Source organism: Myotis nattereri (assembly GCF_964212035.1).
Source record: "Myotis nattereri genome assembly, chromosome: 7".
NCBI classification, from domain to species: domain Eukaryota; kingdom Metazoa; phylum Chordata; class Mammalia; order Chiroptera; family Vespertilionidae; genus Myotis; species Myotis nattereri.
In genome coordinates, this window is record NC_138082.1 from 40,552,221 (window position 1) to 40,567,609 (window position 15,389).

The 15,389-nt window shown below is 40.2% G+C and overlaps 1 protein-coding gene across 1 annotated transcript in view; it reads left to right on the forward strand.

Moving 5' to 3' along the window:
- The window catches only part of LOC308522075 (titin-like), a 308,401-nt gene that overhangs the window by 236,716 nt on the left and 56,296 nt on the right, over positions 1–15,389 (forward strand). The window contains 24 exon segments of the mRNA XM_081095258.1: positions 253–403; positions 493–774; positions 2,219–2,521; positions 3,024–3,326; positions 3,429–3,710; positions 3,802–4,101; positions 4,195–4,497; positions 4,589–4,897; positions 5,013–5,294; positions 5,416–5,715; positions 5,801–6,094; positions 6,187–9,153; positions 9,465–9,785; positions 9,885–10,169; positions 10,267–10,566; positions 10,855–11,157; positions 11,629–11,904; positions 12,007–12,306; positions 12,398–12,700; positions 12,870–13,169; positions 13,637–13,924; positions 14,287–14,583; positions 14,671–14,973; positions 15,078–15,383. Of these exon segments, the coding sequence (XP_080951384.1) occupies positions 253–403; positions 493–774; positions 2,219–2,521; positions 3,024–3,326; positions 3,429–3,710; positions 3,802–4,101; positions 4,195–4,497; positions 4,589–4,897; positions 5,013–5,294; positions 5,416–5,715; positions 5,801–6,094; positions 6,187–9,153; positions 9,465–9,785; positions 9,885–10,169; positions 10,267–10,566; positions 10,855–11,157; positions 11,629–11,904; positions 12,007–12,306; positions 12,398–12,700; positions 12,870–13,169; positions 13,637–13,924; positions 14,287–14,583; positions 14,671–14,973; positions 15,078–15,383 (9,658 nt within the window).

Consider the following 15,389-nt stretch of genomic DNA (forward strand, 5'->3'; position numbering starts at 1 on the left):
ACCTTTCAGCATTTCATATAATCCTGGTTTGGTGGTGATGAACTCCTTTAGCTTTTCCTTATCTGTGAAGCTGATTTCTGATAAGATATTCCATTCAGTGCTTACCTGTAATATCTGATCCCTAAAACCTAAACTGGGAACAATTTTTCCAAAGGCAGTTAAATATGTCCTTGGTTATGCTTTAGAAAGCTATTAAAACAAGTAGCTACCAAATACTATTGTAATTATAAAATGTTTGTGATTTTTCCCTAGGCTAAAGATAAAGAAGTGAGAGGAACAAAACTTGTTGTGACAGGATTAAAAGAAGGAGCGTTCTACAGATTTAGAGTTAGAGCAGTCAACATTGCCGGCATTGGAGAGCCTGGAGAAGTCACAGATGCCATTGAAATGAAGGACCGAATTGGTAATTAATACTTCTATTATTTTTATATGTATTTCTGTTTTGGATTGAGAATGAACATCACATTTGTAAAATCACATTTGTTTTTCCAGTCTCACCTGATCTTCAGCTAGATGCCAGCGTCAAAGACAGAATTGTGGTCCATGCTGGAGGGGTGATCCGGATCATCGCCTATGTGTCTGGAAAACCTCCTCCAACCATCACATGGAGCATGAATGAAAGAGCATTACCTCAAGAAGCCACCATTGAGAGCACAGCCATTAGCTCATCCATGGTCATTAAGAATTGCCAGAGGAGCCACCAAGGTGTCTATTCTCTTCTTGCCAAAAACGCAGGGGGAGAAAGGAAGAAGACAATTATCGTGGATGTATTAGGTAAATACTTTCAATCTGTACATGCAACTTAAAGATCACATTTATTTTATCAACAACAAAGTTACGTTGCCCTAGCCAATTTTGCTCAGTGGATAGAGCGTTGTCCTGCAGACTGAAGGGTCCCAGGTTCGATTCTGGTCAATGGCACATGCCCAGGTTGCAGGCTCGATCCCCAGTAGGGGGCATGCAGGAGTCAGCCAATCAATGATCCTATCTCATCATTGATGTTTCTCTCTCTCTCCCTCTTCCTTACTCTCTGAAATAAATAAAAATATAATTTTTTTAAAAGGGCTATGTTAAAATAAAATTATGTTACAAATATTTTGGAAAGCAAGAAAAATCATCCAGCATCTCATTGACCACTACAGTATTAGCATTTTTTTAATTCCTCCTTGTTTCTTTATCCTATACATATTTTATATGGTTGTACTCCTACTGTAAAGTTTTATGTGTTGACTTTTTATATAACATGCTACCATAAGCATTTTCTATGCTATTATATAGTTTTCATAAAAGCAACAGTTTGCAAAGGTTGGCCATTTTCACATTATGGGACTGTTTCTTTATTTTCTAATTATCATAATACTGCAAAATCCCTTTGAAGGGTTTCTGTATTATTGAAGAGAAGCATCATATTTAATTATCAATATTGAATTTCTAGACATTGAATATAGAGTTGAACTCCCCAATGCTTTGTCATGCCTCTTGCTGGCTGCTTCATTCCAGTGATTTGTTCAGAAAATAAAGCCCTCCCACTCAGATCTCTCTCTCAGCATGTCTCCAGGAACAATCACACTCCAAACAGTTATTTTCACTTTTTGTGTGAAAATAACTAGTTCTCTATTGAACATAATTAATGTTATAAAAACATTATGGTTTCATTAATGAAAATGGTATAAGGAAAAATATCTTATTGGGCAATAATCCTACAAGATTTTAGATTAGTTTCAAGCTACTAAACACTCTTTTACCTAATGGCTATTATTTTACCTTGACCAACTGGTACACTCCCAGGTTAAATTTCAACCCTCTCAAAGGTCATTCTGAGATTTGGGACCTCCTGTGCTCCTCATCGATTCACTGGTGACCCAAAAAAAACCTCACTCCCCTTTGAAAATTGGACACAAAACAGTAGCTATGCTGTTACTCCTTTCTTATCCCGTCTCCCTCTGGGTGTCCTCCCAACAGCCCCTTCCTACAGTAACTGTTCCTTCAGCTTCTGCTGAAACCAGGACAAGCCATAACTGTTGTAAACCTACTTTGTCTAAAAATATGGTTGAAAATAGGTACCAGGGGAGGAAAAACAACTCAATTAATAAACACAAAATCTTATTTTCTTCATAACAACATTTGTGTCCCCTTTTTGAAAACAGAGGGTAACAAATATTGAGCCGTATAGTTCATTGAAAGCAAACAACTAGAATGCTTTTCCTCTTATTTCCAGATGTGCCAGGTCCTGTTGGAACCCCATTCCTGCCTGACAACCTGACCAATGACTCCTGCAAACTGACGTGGTTTTCTCCAGAAGACGATGGAGGCTCTCCAATCACCAATTATGTCATTCAGAAACGGGAAGCTGACCGCAGAGCATGGACCCCGGTGACATACACAGTCACCCGACAAAATGCTACTGTCCAGGGTCTCATTCAAGGAAAAGCCTACTTTTTCCGAATTGCAGCTGAAAATAGCATTGGCATAGGCCCTTTTGTTGAAACACCACATGAAATTGTCATCAGAGATCCAATAAGTACGTACAGTTTCAAACAATTTCATTCTTAATTACTTCTTCACTCAATTACTAATTTAAAAAAAAACTACAGTGACAAAATATGCATATAAATGCCAAACATTTTATTCATTTGGCAAGCATTCATTAAGTTAATACGCAATATCAGACCCTGGTAGTATTTGAATGTGGTTGTGAAAAAGATTATGGGAATATATCTGATTCTTCAAATCCTTCCATGTTTACTACACTGGTTGTTTTTAAGTCGCCACTTAGTGGCATAAATATGAAGTGTTTTCCTAATTCTAAAACTACCAAGTCTGGGAACTTCTATTTCCTCATCTGTCAGAGGAAATTAGATTGTATTAGGTCCTTTTTGGCGCTAATGATTCTATGATGAGATCTCTTTTGTTACTTATCAAAGCAGATAGTTTAAGGTTTAAATGCAATCCTCAGAAAGTATTCTTTACTACATTCTTAACATGACAGCTTTTTCACTGTAATGCCATCCTTACACTTACAGCTGTACCAGAGCGTCCTGAAAACCTGGAAGTTAAAGAAGTCACTAAAAATTCTGTTTCTTTGACTTGGAATCCTCCAAAGTATGATGGTGGATCCGAAATTATTAACTATGTCCTAGAAAGCCGTCTCATTGGAACTGATAAATTCCACAAAGTTACACAGGACAACTTGCTTAGCAGAAAATACACTGTTAAAGGCTTAAAAGAAGGTGATACGTATGAGTACCGTGTCAGTGCTGTCAATATTGTTGGACAAGGCAAGCCATCATTTTGCACCAAGCCAATCACTTGCAAGGATGAGCTGGGTATGTGTCTAATGCAGCTTTATAGTTTGAAAACATGTACCTTTATAGATTTATCATAAAACATCAGTAATACTGACTTGATTTTGTAATTGTACATTTTAGCTCCTCCAACACTTGAACTTGACTTCAGAGATAAGATCACAGTTCGAGTTGGCGAAGCTTTTGCCCTCACTGGCCATTACTCAGGCAAGCCAAAGCCTAAGGTTACTTGGTTCAAAGATGATGCTGATGTGGTAGAAGATGATCGCATACATATAAAGACCACGCCAACAACACTTGCCCTAGAGAAGACCAAGAGCAAACGTTCAGACACTGGCAAATACTGTGTGGTTGTGGAGAACAGTACAGGCTCTAGGAAAGGTTTCTGTCAAGTTAACGTGGTTGGTAAGTATTATTTAGCAAGACGAATAGATATTCTGTTCTTTCTAAAGCAGAAGTAGAAATACTTTGTGCTGTGATTTTTTTTTTTCTGCAGACCGCCCTGGACCACCAGTAGGACCGGTTATTTTTGATGAGGTGACCAAAGAGTACATGGTTATCTCTTGGAAGCCACCATTAGATGATGGAGGCAGTGAAATTACCAATTATATTATCGAGAAGAATGAGGTGGGCAAGGATATTTGGATGCCTGTGACATCTGCAAGTGCTAAACCAACATGCAAAGTTTCTAAACTGCTTGAAGGAAAAGATTATATTTTCCGGATACGCGCTGAAAATCTGTATGGAATAAGTGATCCTCTGGTGTCTGATTCAATGAAAGCGAAAGATCGTTTCAGTATGTACTACATTTCATTTTAGTGATTCAATGTTTGATATTGTTAATAGGAAAAATTAAATTTCTAACACATGTTTCTAATGTTTATGATAGGGGTTCCTTATGCACCTGACCAGCCAATTGTTACAGAAGTTACCAAAGACTCTGCATTAGTAACCTGGAACAAGCCAAATGATGGAGGAAAGCCCATAACAAACTACATCCTGGAAAAGAGGGAAACTATGTCTAAACGATGGGCTAGAGTTACCAAAGAGCCGATCCATCCATACACTAAATTCAGGGTTCCTGATCTTCTAGAAGGGTGTCAGTATGAATTCCGGGTTGCTGCAGAAAATGAAATTGGTATTGGAGACCCAAGCCCACCATCCAAACCAGTCTTTGCCAAAGATCCAATTGGTATAGTATTAAAGCATTCATTTAGTTTTCATATTATCCAATGTTGTTTTCAGGTATATTATTATTCTTTTTTTTTCCTTCTATTATATAGCTAAACCAAGTCCACCTGTTAATCCTGAAGCAATAGATACAACATGTAATTCAGTTGACCTAACTTGGCAGCCACCACGTCGCGATGGTGGGAGCAAGATTCTGGGTTATATCGTTGAGTACCAGAAAGTTGGAGATGAAGAGTGGAGAAGAGCCAATCATACTCCTGAGTCATGTCCTGAAACTACATATAAAGTCACTGGTCTTCGAGATGGTCAAACGTACAAGTTCAGAGTACTAGCAGTCAATGAAGCTGGTGAATCAGATCCAGCTCATGTTCCTGAGCCTGTACTAGTAAAAGATAGACTTGGTGAGTAAAATGTTCTCAGCTTTCTTTGCAAGGAAGATAGGTGTGTCAATGTATACACTTATTTGTAAAATTCATTAACAAATCAAACCTGAAAGTACTATTTTCTTTATTCAAGAACCCCCTGAGTTGATTCTTGATGCCAACATGGCGAGAGAACAACATATAAAGGTTGGTGATACTCTAAGACTTAGTGCCATCATCAAAGGAGTGCCATTCCCAAAAGTAACTTGGAAAAAAGAAGACAGAGAGGCTCCAACTAAAGCAAGAATTGATGTTACTCCAGTTGGTAGCAAGCTTGAAATTCGTAACGCTGCCCATGAGGATGGTGGAATTTATTCCTTAACAGTGGAGAATCCAGCTGGTTCAAAAACTGTCTCCGTAAAAGTGCTTGTATTAGGTAAGAATTTTAATACTTAGGATGTTTTTTATGTAAAAACAAGTTAAAAGTAAATTGTGATATATTTTGAGCTCTTATCTGTATTAAATCACCTATAACTGCATGGCCTAACACTTTTCAGATAAGCCTGGGCCACCTCGAGATCTGGAAGTCAGTGAAATCAGGAAAGATTCTTGCTACCTTACTTGGAAGGAACCGCTGGATGATGGTGGTTCTGTTGTTACAAATTATGTGGTTGAGAGGAGAGATGTTGCAGGCGCCCAGTGGTCACCTCTCTCAACTACGTCAAAGAAAAAGAGCCACTGGGCTAAACACCTTAATGAAGGCAATCAGTATCTCTTCCGAGTAGCTGCTGAGAACCAGTATGGACGTGGTCCTTTTGTTGAAACACCTAAACCCATCAAGGCTGTGGATCCTCTACGTAAGTTGCTTTCTCAAAATACAAAATATTATGTGACCATCTTTGAGAATATTCTTTATTCATCATAACTTCTTCTTTTGAAAAGATCCCCCCGGGCCACCCAAGGACCTACACCATGTAGATGTTGACAAGACTGAAGTCTCCCTGGTTTGGAATAAGCCAGATCGTGATGGTGGTTCTCCAATCACTGGATATTTGGTGGAATATCAAGAAGAAGGAACCAAAGACTGGATTAAGTTCAAGACTGTGCCAGATTTAGAGTGTGTTGTTACTGGACTACAACAAGGAAAGATCTACAAATTCCGTGTAAAAGCTGAAAATATCGTGGGTCTTAGTCTCCCTGACACAACTATTCCAATAGAATGTCAGGAAAAATTAGGTAATTTTTGGATTGGCATTATTATTTTGTTTCTTTTTAAAATTATGCCTATTTCTTTTAAAAAATCTAATTTCTTTGTGTTTACTTTTTAGTGCCTCCATCTGTGGAGCTGGATGTGAAATTAATTGAAGGCCTTGTGGTAAAAGCTGGAACGACAGTCAGATTCCCAGCCATTATAAGAGGTGTACCCTTTCCTACTGCAAAGTGGACAAGTGATGGGAGTGAGATTAAAACCGATGAACATTACACAGTTGAAACTGACAATTTCTCATCTGTACTTACCATTAAGAACTGCTTAAGGAGAGACACTGGGGAATATCAAATCACAGTTTCCAATGCAGCTGGCACCAAAACAGTAGCTGTACATCTTACTGTCCTTGATGTTCCTGGTCCACCAACAGGTCCTATTGATATTCTGGATATTAGCCCTGAGCATATGACTATCTCCTGGAAGCCACCCAGGGATGATGGAGGAAGCCCTGTGATAAATTATATCGTTGAGAAAAAAGATACAAGAAAAGATACGTGGGGTGTTGTCTCTTCAGGAAGCAGTAAGACAAAGCTGAAAGTCCCACATCTGCAAAAGGGCTCTGAATATGTTTTCCGAGTTAGTGCAGAGAATAAGATGGGTGTTGGTCCTCCCCTTGACTCCACACCTACTGTTGCTAAACATAAGTTTAATCCTCCATCGCCTCCAGGTAAACCAGTGGTTACTGACATTACTGAAAACTCCGCAATGTTGTCCTGGACTCTGCCAAAATCTGATGGTGGCAGCCCAATAACTGGTTATTATGTAGAACGTCGAGAAATAACTGGCAAATGGGTGAGGGTCAACAAAACACCCATAGCGGACTTGAAGTTTAGAGTGACAGGACTCTATGAGGGAAATACATATGAGTTTAGAGTTTTTGCTGAAAATCTTGCAGGACTAAGCAATCCATCCCCAAGTTCTGACCCAATAAAAGCTTGCCGGCCCATCAAACCACCTGGACCACCTATTAATCCTAAACTGAAAGACAAGACGAAAGAAACAGCTGACTTGGTGTGGACAAAGCCTCTCAGTGATGGTGGTAGCCCCATTCTAGGCTATGTAGTGGAATGTCAGAAGGCTGGGACGACCCAGTGGAACAGGATTAATAAAGATGAACTCATTAGGCAATGTGCCTTTACAGTACCAGGACTAATTGAAGGAACTGAGTACAGATTCCGTATAAAGGCAGCTAATATTGTGGGAGAGGGAGAGCCAAGAGAACTGGCAGAATCTGTGATTGCAAAAGACATCCTTCATCCTCCAGAAGTAGAACTTGATGTTACTTGTCGTGATGTTATTACCGTTAGAGTGGGCCAAACTATCCATATTCTTGCTCGAGTCAAAGGCAGACCTGAACCAGACATAACTTGGTCCAAGGAAGGCAAAGTACTGGTCCGTGAAAAGCGGGTTGACATCATTCAAGATCTACCTCGTGTTGAATTACAAATTAAAGAAGCTGTTAGAGCTGATCACGGCAAATATATCATCTCCGCTAAGAACAGCAGCGGACATGCCCAAGGTTCCGCTATTGTTAATGTCCTTGACAGACCCGGACCTTGCCAGAATTTAAGGGTTAGCCATGTAAACAAAGAGAACTGTACAGTTTCTTGGGAAAACCCACTAGATAATGGTGGCTCAGAGATAACCAATTTCATAGTGGAATCTCGCAAACCAAACCAGAAAGGCTGGTCAATCGTTGCTTCAGATGTCACTAAGCGATTAATCAAGGCGAACCTTTTAGCCAACAATGAATACTACTTCCGAGTTTGCGCAGAGAATAAAGTAGGTGTTGGGCCAACCATTGAAACAAAAACTCCAATTCTGGCTATTAACCCTATTGATAGACCAGGTGAGCCTGAAAACCTCCACATTGCAGATAAAGGAAAGACATTTGTCTATCTAAAGTGGCGGCGGCCTGATTATGATGGTGGCAGCCCAAATCTATCATATCATGTTGAGAGGAGACTGAAGGGTTCTGCTGACTGGGAAAGAGTACACAAAGGAAGCATAAAAGAAACCCACTTCATGGTTGACAAATGTGTTGAAAACCAGATTTATGAGTTCAGAGTACAAACAAAAAATGAAGGTGGAGAAAGTGACTGGGTAAAGACAGAGGAAGTTGTTGTGAAGGAAGATTTACAGAAACCAGTACTTGATCTGAAGTTAAGTGGTGTATTAACTGTTAAAGCAGGGGATACCATTAGACTTGAGGCGGGTGTTAGAGGCAAACCATTTCCAGAAGTTTCGTGGACCAAGGACAAAGATGCTACAGACTTAACAAGATCACCAAGGGTCAAGATTGATACCAGTGCTGATTCATCTAAATTTTCTCTTACTAAAGCAAAGCGAAGTGATGGTGGTAAATATGTAATTACAGCAACTAACACAGCTGGCAGTTTTGTGGCCTACGCCACTGTCAATGTTTTAGATAAGCCTGGTCCTGTAAGAAATCTGAAAATTTCTGATGTGTCCAGTGATAGGTGTACTATTCGCTGGGATCCACCAGAGGATGATGGTGGCTGTGAAATCCAAAATTATATTCTAGAAAAATGTGAGAGCAAACGCATGGTTTGGTCTACCTATTCTGCTGCTGTCTTAACACCCAGTGCTACAGTAACACGTCTCATAGAAGGAAATGAATATATTTTCAGAGTCCGTGCAGAAAATAAAATAGGCACAGGGCCTCCAACAGAAAGTAAACCAGTCATTGCAAAAACCAAATTTGATAGACCTGGTCGCCCTGATCCCCCAGATGTCACTAAAGTAAGCAAAGAAGAAATGACTGTGGTTTGGAGTCCACCTGAATATGATGGTGGAAAGTCCATCACAGGATACTTTTTGGAGAAAAAGGAAAAACATTCAATACGTTGGGTCCCTGTTAACAAGAGTGCAATCCCTGAGAGACGTTTGAAAGTACAGAATCTCTTCCCAGGACATGAATATCAGTTCCGTGTCAAGGCAGAAAATGAAATTGGAATTGGAGAACCATCTTTGCCATCAAAACCAGTGGTGGCAAAAGACCCCATAGGTATGATATTTTTTCTTTTTCTGATACTATACCAGCTCTTAATCTCAAGTACAGAGTGGTTAGAAAAATAAATTAAATCTGTAACTTCAAAACTTTATTTTATCCAACATTTTTCAAAGTAGATCTCTTACCAAATCACCTGAAGTATACGAACAATGGTAGATCCTAATTTTATGAAAAAAAAATAAGGACTCAGTACTTGAGATATTGAAAAGCCTATTTTTGAGAATAGACTATATAAAATTATGGATTAAAATATCCTAGTAGTAGTTAACCATGCATAAATTTATTCTTACATAATTTATTTTCAGAACCACCTGGTCCACCAACCAATCTCAAAGTTGTTGATACAACCAAAAATTCCATAACTCTTGGATGGGGAAAACCAGTGTATGATGGTGGTGCACCAATAATTGGCTATGTTGTGGAAATGAGACCAAAGAAAGAAGATGCATCACCCGATGAAGGATGGAAAAGGTGCAATGCTGCAGCTCAGCTTATTCGCATGGAATTCACTGCTACCAGTTTAGACGAAAACCAGGAATATGAGTTCAGGGTGTGTGCCCAAAACCAAGTTGGCATTGGGCGCCCTGCAGAACTAAAGGATGCCATTAAACCTAAAGAAATCTTAGGTGAGGTCCTATATTTTCATTTCATTCATTCATCTTCACTTCTCACACCATTTCCCCACATTCTGTGAATTTTGCTAATGGCTTTCATGTCATTTGCAGAATCTCCGGAGATTGATTTGGATGCCAGCATGAGGAAACTGGTCACAGTGAGAGCAGGATGCCCGATTCGCCTGTTTGCCATAGTGAGAGGGCGACCAGCCCCTAAAGTCACTTGGAGAAAAGTGGGTATTGATAACGTGGTCAGAAAAGGACAAGTTGATCTTGTCGATACGATGGCCTTCCTTGTCATCCCCAATTCTACTCGTGATGACTCAGGAAAATATTCCTTGACAGTTGTGAACTCAGCAGGAGAAAAGGCCGTGTTCGTGAACGTCAGAGTATTAGGTGGGTTACTAACAAGCTTCTTCCTCCTCTTCAAAAAGGCATCTGTCAGTGGAGAGGCTGGGGAGACATGTATATGTGATGCTCTGGTTCTTTACAGATACTCCCGGACCTGTGTCTGATTTGAAAGTTTCGGATGTCACCAAAACATCATGTCACATTTCCTGGGCCCCTCCTGAGAATGATGGTGGGAGCCAGGTGACACATTATATTGTGGAGAAACGTGATGCAGAGAGAAAGACGTGGTCAACAGTTACCCCTGAAGTTAAGAAACTGAGCTTCCAAGTTACCAATCTTGTCCCTGGAAATGAATATTTCTTCAGAGTAACTGCTGTCAATGAGTATGGCCCCGGCGTTCCTACAGATGTCCCCAAACCAGTGCTTGCATCAGATCCCCTAAGTAAGCAATATCCTTTCTTCCTCTTTTTAACTCCAGTCCCCTACGTTAGCAAGGTCAAGATACTGAAACATTTTGATCTACTACTGAAAGAGCATTAATTTGTAGAAACCCAAACAATACAAATAAATATCCAACTCACTCCTTAACTCATCTTGTACTATTTATTTTCAACATACCCACCAGTTTCCATGTACTTTGAAGCAAGTGTCATACTAAACACTTAAGTATATAAACAAACGGATTTGATTAGGTTACCTGGACAGCTTCTAAATCACGTTTTTCTCCTAGGTGAGCCGGATCCACCAAGGAAACTGGAAGTTACTGAAATGACCAAGAACAGCGCTACGTTAGCTTGGTTACCTCCCCTGCGGGATGGAGGAGCTAAAATCGATGGCTATATCATAAGTTACAGAGAGGAAGAGCAGCCTGCAGATCGCTGGACAGAATACTCAGTGGTTAAAGATCTCAGCCTTGTCGTCACTGGCCTCAAGGAAGGAAAGAAGTACAAATTTAGAGTAGTGGCCAGAAATTCTGTTGGAGTCAGTTTGCCAAGAGAAGCAGAAGGCGTGTATGAAGCCAAAGAACAGCTGTGTAAGTAGTCATTGTCTCATCTTTATCCTGTGAGAAAATGTATTAGAATTTTCTTTTCACATGTAGACATCTTTCCCTGAGGAATATAGTTCCAGAAATACTTCACTAATAGTAGAAAACAGTGGTTTTGAAGCATTTGAGCCCATATACATTGTAAATAAACTATAATTCATGACACAGTACATATGTATGTATGTATGTATATAGAACATGGTATACACACACACACACACACACACACACAAACAAAAGAAGTTTCTTGAAGCAACACCTATCTTTCTTCTGTATGCTGGGCTCATATTTTCTATTCAATTCAATCTCATTCTTTTAAGAAAAATATTAGCTGTCATGCTAAATTTAATTGAACCCACTCATGAGTTGAAACCCACAATTTGAAACACACTAGTATAATTGCCCACCAGAGGAAACTAACCTCCCCACAAAATTAACATATTTTTATTTTCCTCTTAGTGCCACCAAAGATCCTTATGCCGGAGCAAATTACTATCAAAGCGGGGAAGAAACTTCGAATTGAGGCCCATGTGTATGGAAAGCCTCATCCAACCTGTAAATGGAAAAAAGGAGAAGATGATGTCGTCACATCCAGCCACCTGGTTGTGCATAAAACAGAGACTTCTTCTATTCTGATCATAAAAGATGTTACTAGGAAAGACAGTGGTTATTATAGCCTCACTGCAGAGAACAGCTCTGGGACAGACACTCAGAAAATCAAAGTTATCGTCATGGGTAAGTTAAGTGTTAGCCAAACGGACGTCGAAATATGAAGATCAAAAATATTTCTCCTATCAAATTCCTGTTCTTATGTTTCTTTCCTCTTGGTTCATGCAGATGCTCCTGGGCCCCCTCAGCCTCCATTTGACATTTCTGACATAGACGCCGATGCTTGCTCCCTGTCATGGCATATCCCGCTGGAGGATGGAGGCAGTAACATCACCAATTACATAGTAGAGAAGTGTGATGTCAGCCGAGGTGATTGGGTGACAGCGCTAGCTTCGGTGACAAAAACTTCCTGCAGAATTGGAAAACTGATCCCAGGACAGGAGTATGTCTTCCGGGTCCGTGCTGAAAATCGATTTGGCATTTCAGAGCCTCTCACATCTCCAAAGATGTTGGCTAAGTTCCCATTTGGTATGTTTCTTTCGGGAAGAAAAAAATTATGTCTTCTTTCTAGTCTGTTTCTTAAGGGAGAAACTGACATGTCCCTTGTTTTCATCTCCAGATGTTCCTAGTGAACCAAAGAATGCACGAGTCACGAAAGTCAACAAAGACTGCATATTTGTGGCCTGGGACAGGCCAGACAGTGATGGAGGGAGCCCCATCACTGGTTACCTGATTGAACGCAAAGAAAGAAACAGTTTGCTGTGGGTGAAAGCTAATGATACTCCTGTCCGGTCAACTGAATACCCCTGTGTTGGCCTTATAGAAGGTCTTGAGTATTCATTCAGAATCTATGCCCTGAACAAAGCTGGATCCAGCCCACCCAGCAAACCAACAGAATATGTGACTGCAAGAATGCCAGTTGGTGAGTTTTTGGGTTTTTTTCTAAGTATTACAGGAGCACATTTAAATCTTAGAATCTCTGAAGACTACTATTTCCACTCAGGAATGTGTTCTGGGGGATAATGTGAAATATGGAACTTTAAAACTTTTGCCATTAAGAAAAATGCTGAGAATACCTCTTTTGGTTTTAGATCCTCCAGGAAAGCCTGAAGTTATCGATGTTTCCAAGAGTACTGTATCCCTCATCTGGGCTCGTCCAAAACATGACGGAGGCAGCAAAATTATTGGCTATTTCGTAGAAGCTTGCAAACTTCCTGGTGATAAGTGGGTACGGTGCAATACTACACCACACCAGATTCCCCAGGAAGAGTACACAGCTACTGGCTTAGAAGAGAATGCTCAGTATCAATTCAGAGCAATCGCCAAGACAGCAGTAAACATCAGCCAGCCTTCTGAACCTTCTGACCCAGTGACCATCCTCGCAGAAAATGGTAAGATTCTGTTGAGTATCAGAGGCAAAGGAGGACAGAACTCATAATGTCTATCTCTCCTAATAAAAAAGGAAATCTACATCTGTGGAGAAAAGAATAAAAATGATAGGTACTTTGTATACAGACATGAAAATTATATTATCGAGAATCCTAATCACATATTAAACTAAAAAAAGCAGTTAAACTAAAGGACCATATCCTTTTAACCAAAAACTTTCACAGAAATATGACCCGCAAAAAATGATGATAGTGAAAATTTCAGGATGTTGGCATTGTAAGTGATCTTTATTTTTTTCTTTATATTTTCACATGATCGAATTTCTACTTTAAACCTGCATTTCTTTTGTAATAAATATGTTAATTCTAAAAACTCTGTCTTGAAAGACACAGAGTATATGAATTTCCCACTTTTATTAATGACATAGAGCTTTGCATGTATTAAATCATTTTCTTTTCTTTTTTTCCAGTTCCTCCCAGGATAGAACTGGGTGTGGCTATGAAATCTTTGCTTACTGTCAAAGCTGGAACTAATGTCTGCCTGGATGCTACTGTTTTTGGAAAACCAATACCAACAGTGTCTTGGAAGAAGGATGACACACTGCTAAAACCAGCAGAAGGCATCAAAATGGCCCGGAAGCGGAACCTGTGCACCTTGGAGCTGTTCAGCGTGAACCGGAAGGACTCAGGAGACTATACCATTACTGCCGAAAATCCAAGTGGTTCCAAATCAGCCACCATTAAGCTTAAAGTGTTAGGTAACTAAAGCGCTTAACTGGAATCGCATGTTTTATTTTGGCTAATGTGATGCAACAGAATTTACAAAATAATAATGAGGGAAGATGCATATCCTGATGTGTATTTTGTAGTCATAGAATTATTCTCATCACGGAACAACAGCATTTTAGGGCTGAAAAGAGCATTCGAGATTACATATTTCAGTTACATAATTTCCCATGTGAGGAAATTATGGTTTTGAAAAATTAAGTGACTTCCAAGGTCATATGGGAGGTTAGTGACAATGCAAAGACTGCAGCCAGGTTTCCAGACCTCCATTCTACCCATTCCCCATTTCATGTGTGTTAGTGAAAGACTTCACTTTTCTCTCTTGTTCTTTCAGATAAACCAGGTCCTCCAGCATCTGTTAAAATCAATAAAATGTATTCAGACCGTGCAATGCTTTCTTGGGAACCTCCTCTTGAAGATGGAGGCTCAGAAATCACCAACTATATTGTTGACAAACGTGAAACAAGCAGACCCAACTGGGCCCAGGTCTCTGCGACTGTGCCCATCACCAGCTGCAGTGTGGAGAAACTGATAGAGGGCCACGAGTACCAGTTCCGAATCTGTGCCGAAAATAAATATGGAGTGGGCGATCCAATCTTAACTGAACCAGCAATTGCTAAAAACCCATATGGTAGGAACATTTTCCTGTGGCTTTTCATTTAACTTTTTAAGTATTACCTTTTAGAGGGGATATTAACTTTTCCACCACTCTCTGCAGACCCACCAGGACGCTGTGATCCTCCTGTCATTAGCAACATAACCAAAGATCACATGACTGTAAGCTGGAAACCACCAGCCGATGATGGCGGCTCATCCATCACCGGCTATTTGGTTGAGAAGCGAGAAACCCAGGCAGTTAATTGGACTAAGGTCAACAGGAAGCCTGTTATAGAAAGAACTATCAAAGCAACAGGTCTCCAAGAAGGCACCGAATACGAGTTTCGAGTTACAGCCATAAATAAGGCTGGCCCAGGCAAGCCCAGTGATGCATCCAAAGCTGTTTATGCTCGGGACCCTCTGTGTAAGTGTTCATGAAAAAGTCTCTTATCCTGTGTTGCAATCAACTTTAAACAACCAGGAGTGAGGTTTTAATGAAAAATTTTTATTATTATTATTTATCTTCAGATCCTCCTGGCCCACCAGCTTTTCCTAAAGTGTATGATACAACCCGTAGCTCTGTGAGTCTTTCTTGGGGCAAGCCAGCCTATGATGGTGGTAGCCCTATCATTGGTTACCTCGTTGAAGCAAAACGAGCGGACTCTGTTAACTGGGTGAGGTGCAATTTACCAGATAAGCTGCAGAAAACCCGCTTTGAGGTCACCGGCCTGATGGAAAACGTAGAGTATCAGTTCCGCGTGTACGCCGTTAATAAGGTTGGCTACAGTGACCCCAGTGATGTGCCAGACAACCACTGTCCAAAGGACATCCTAAGTAAGT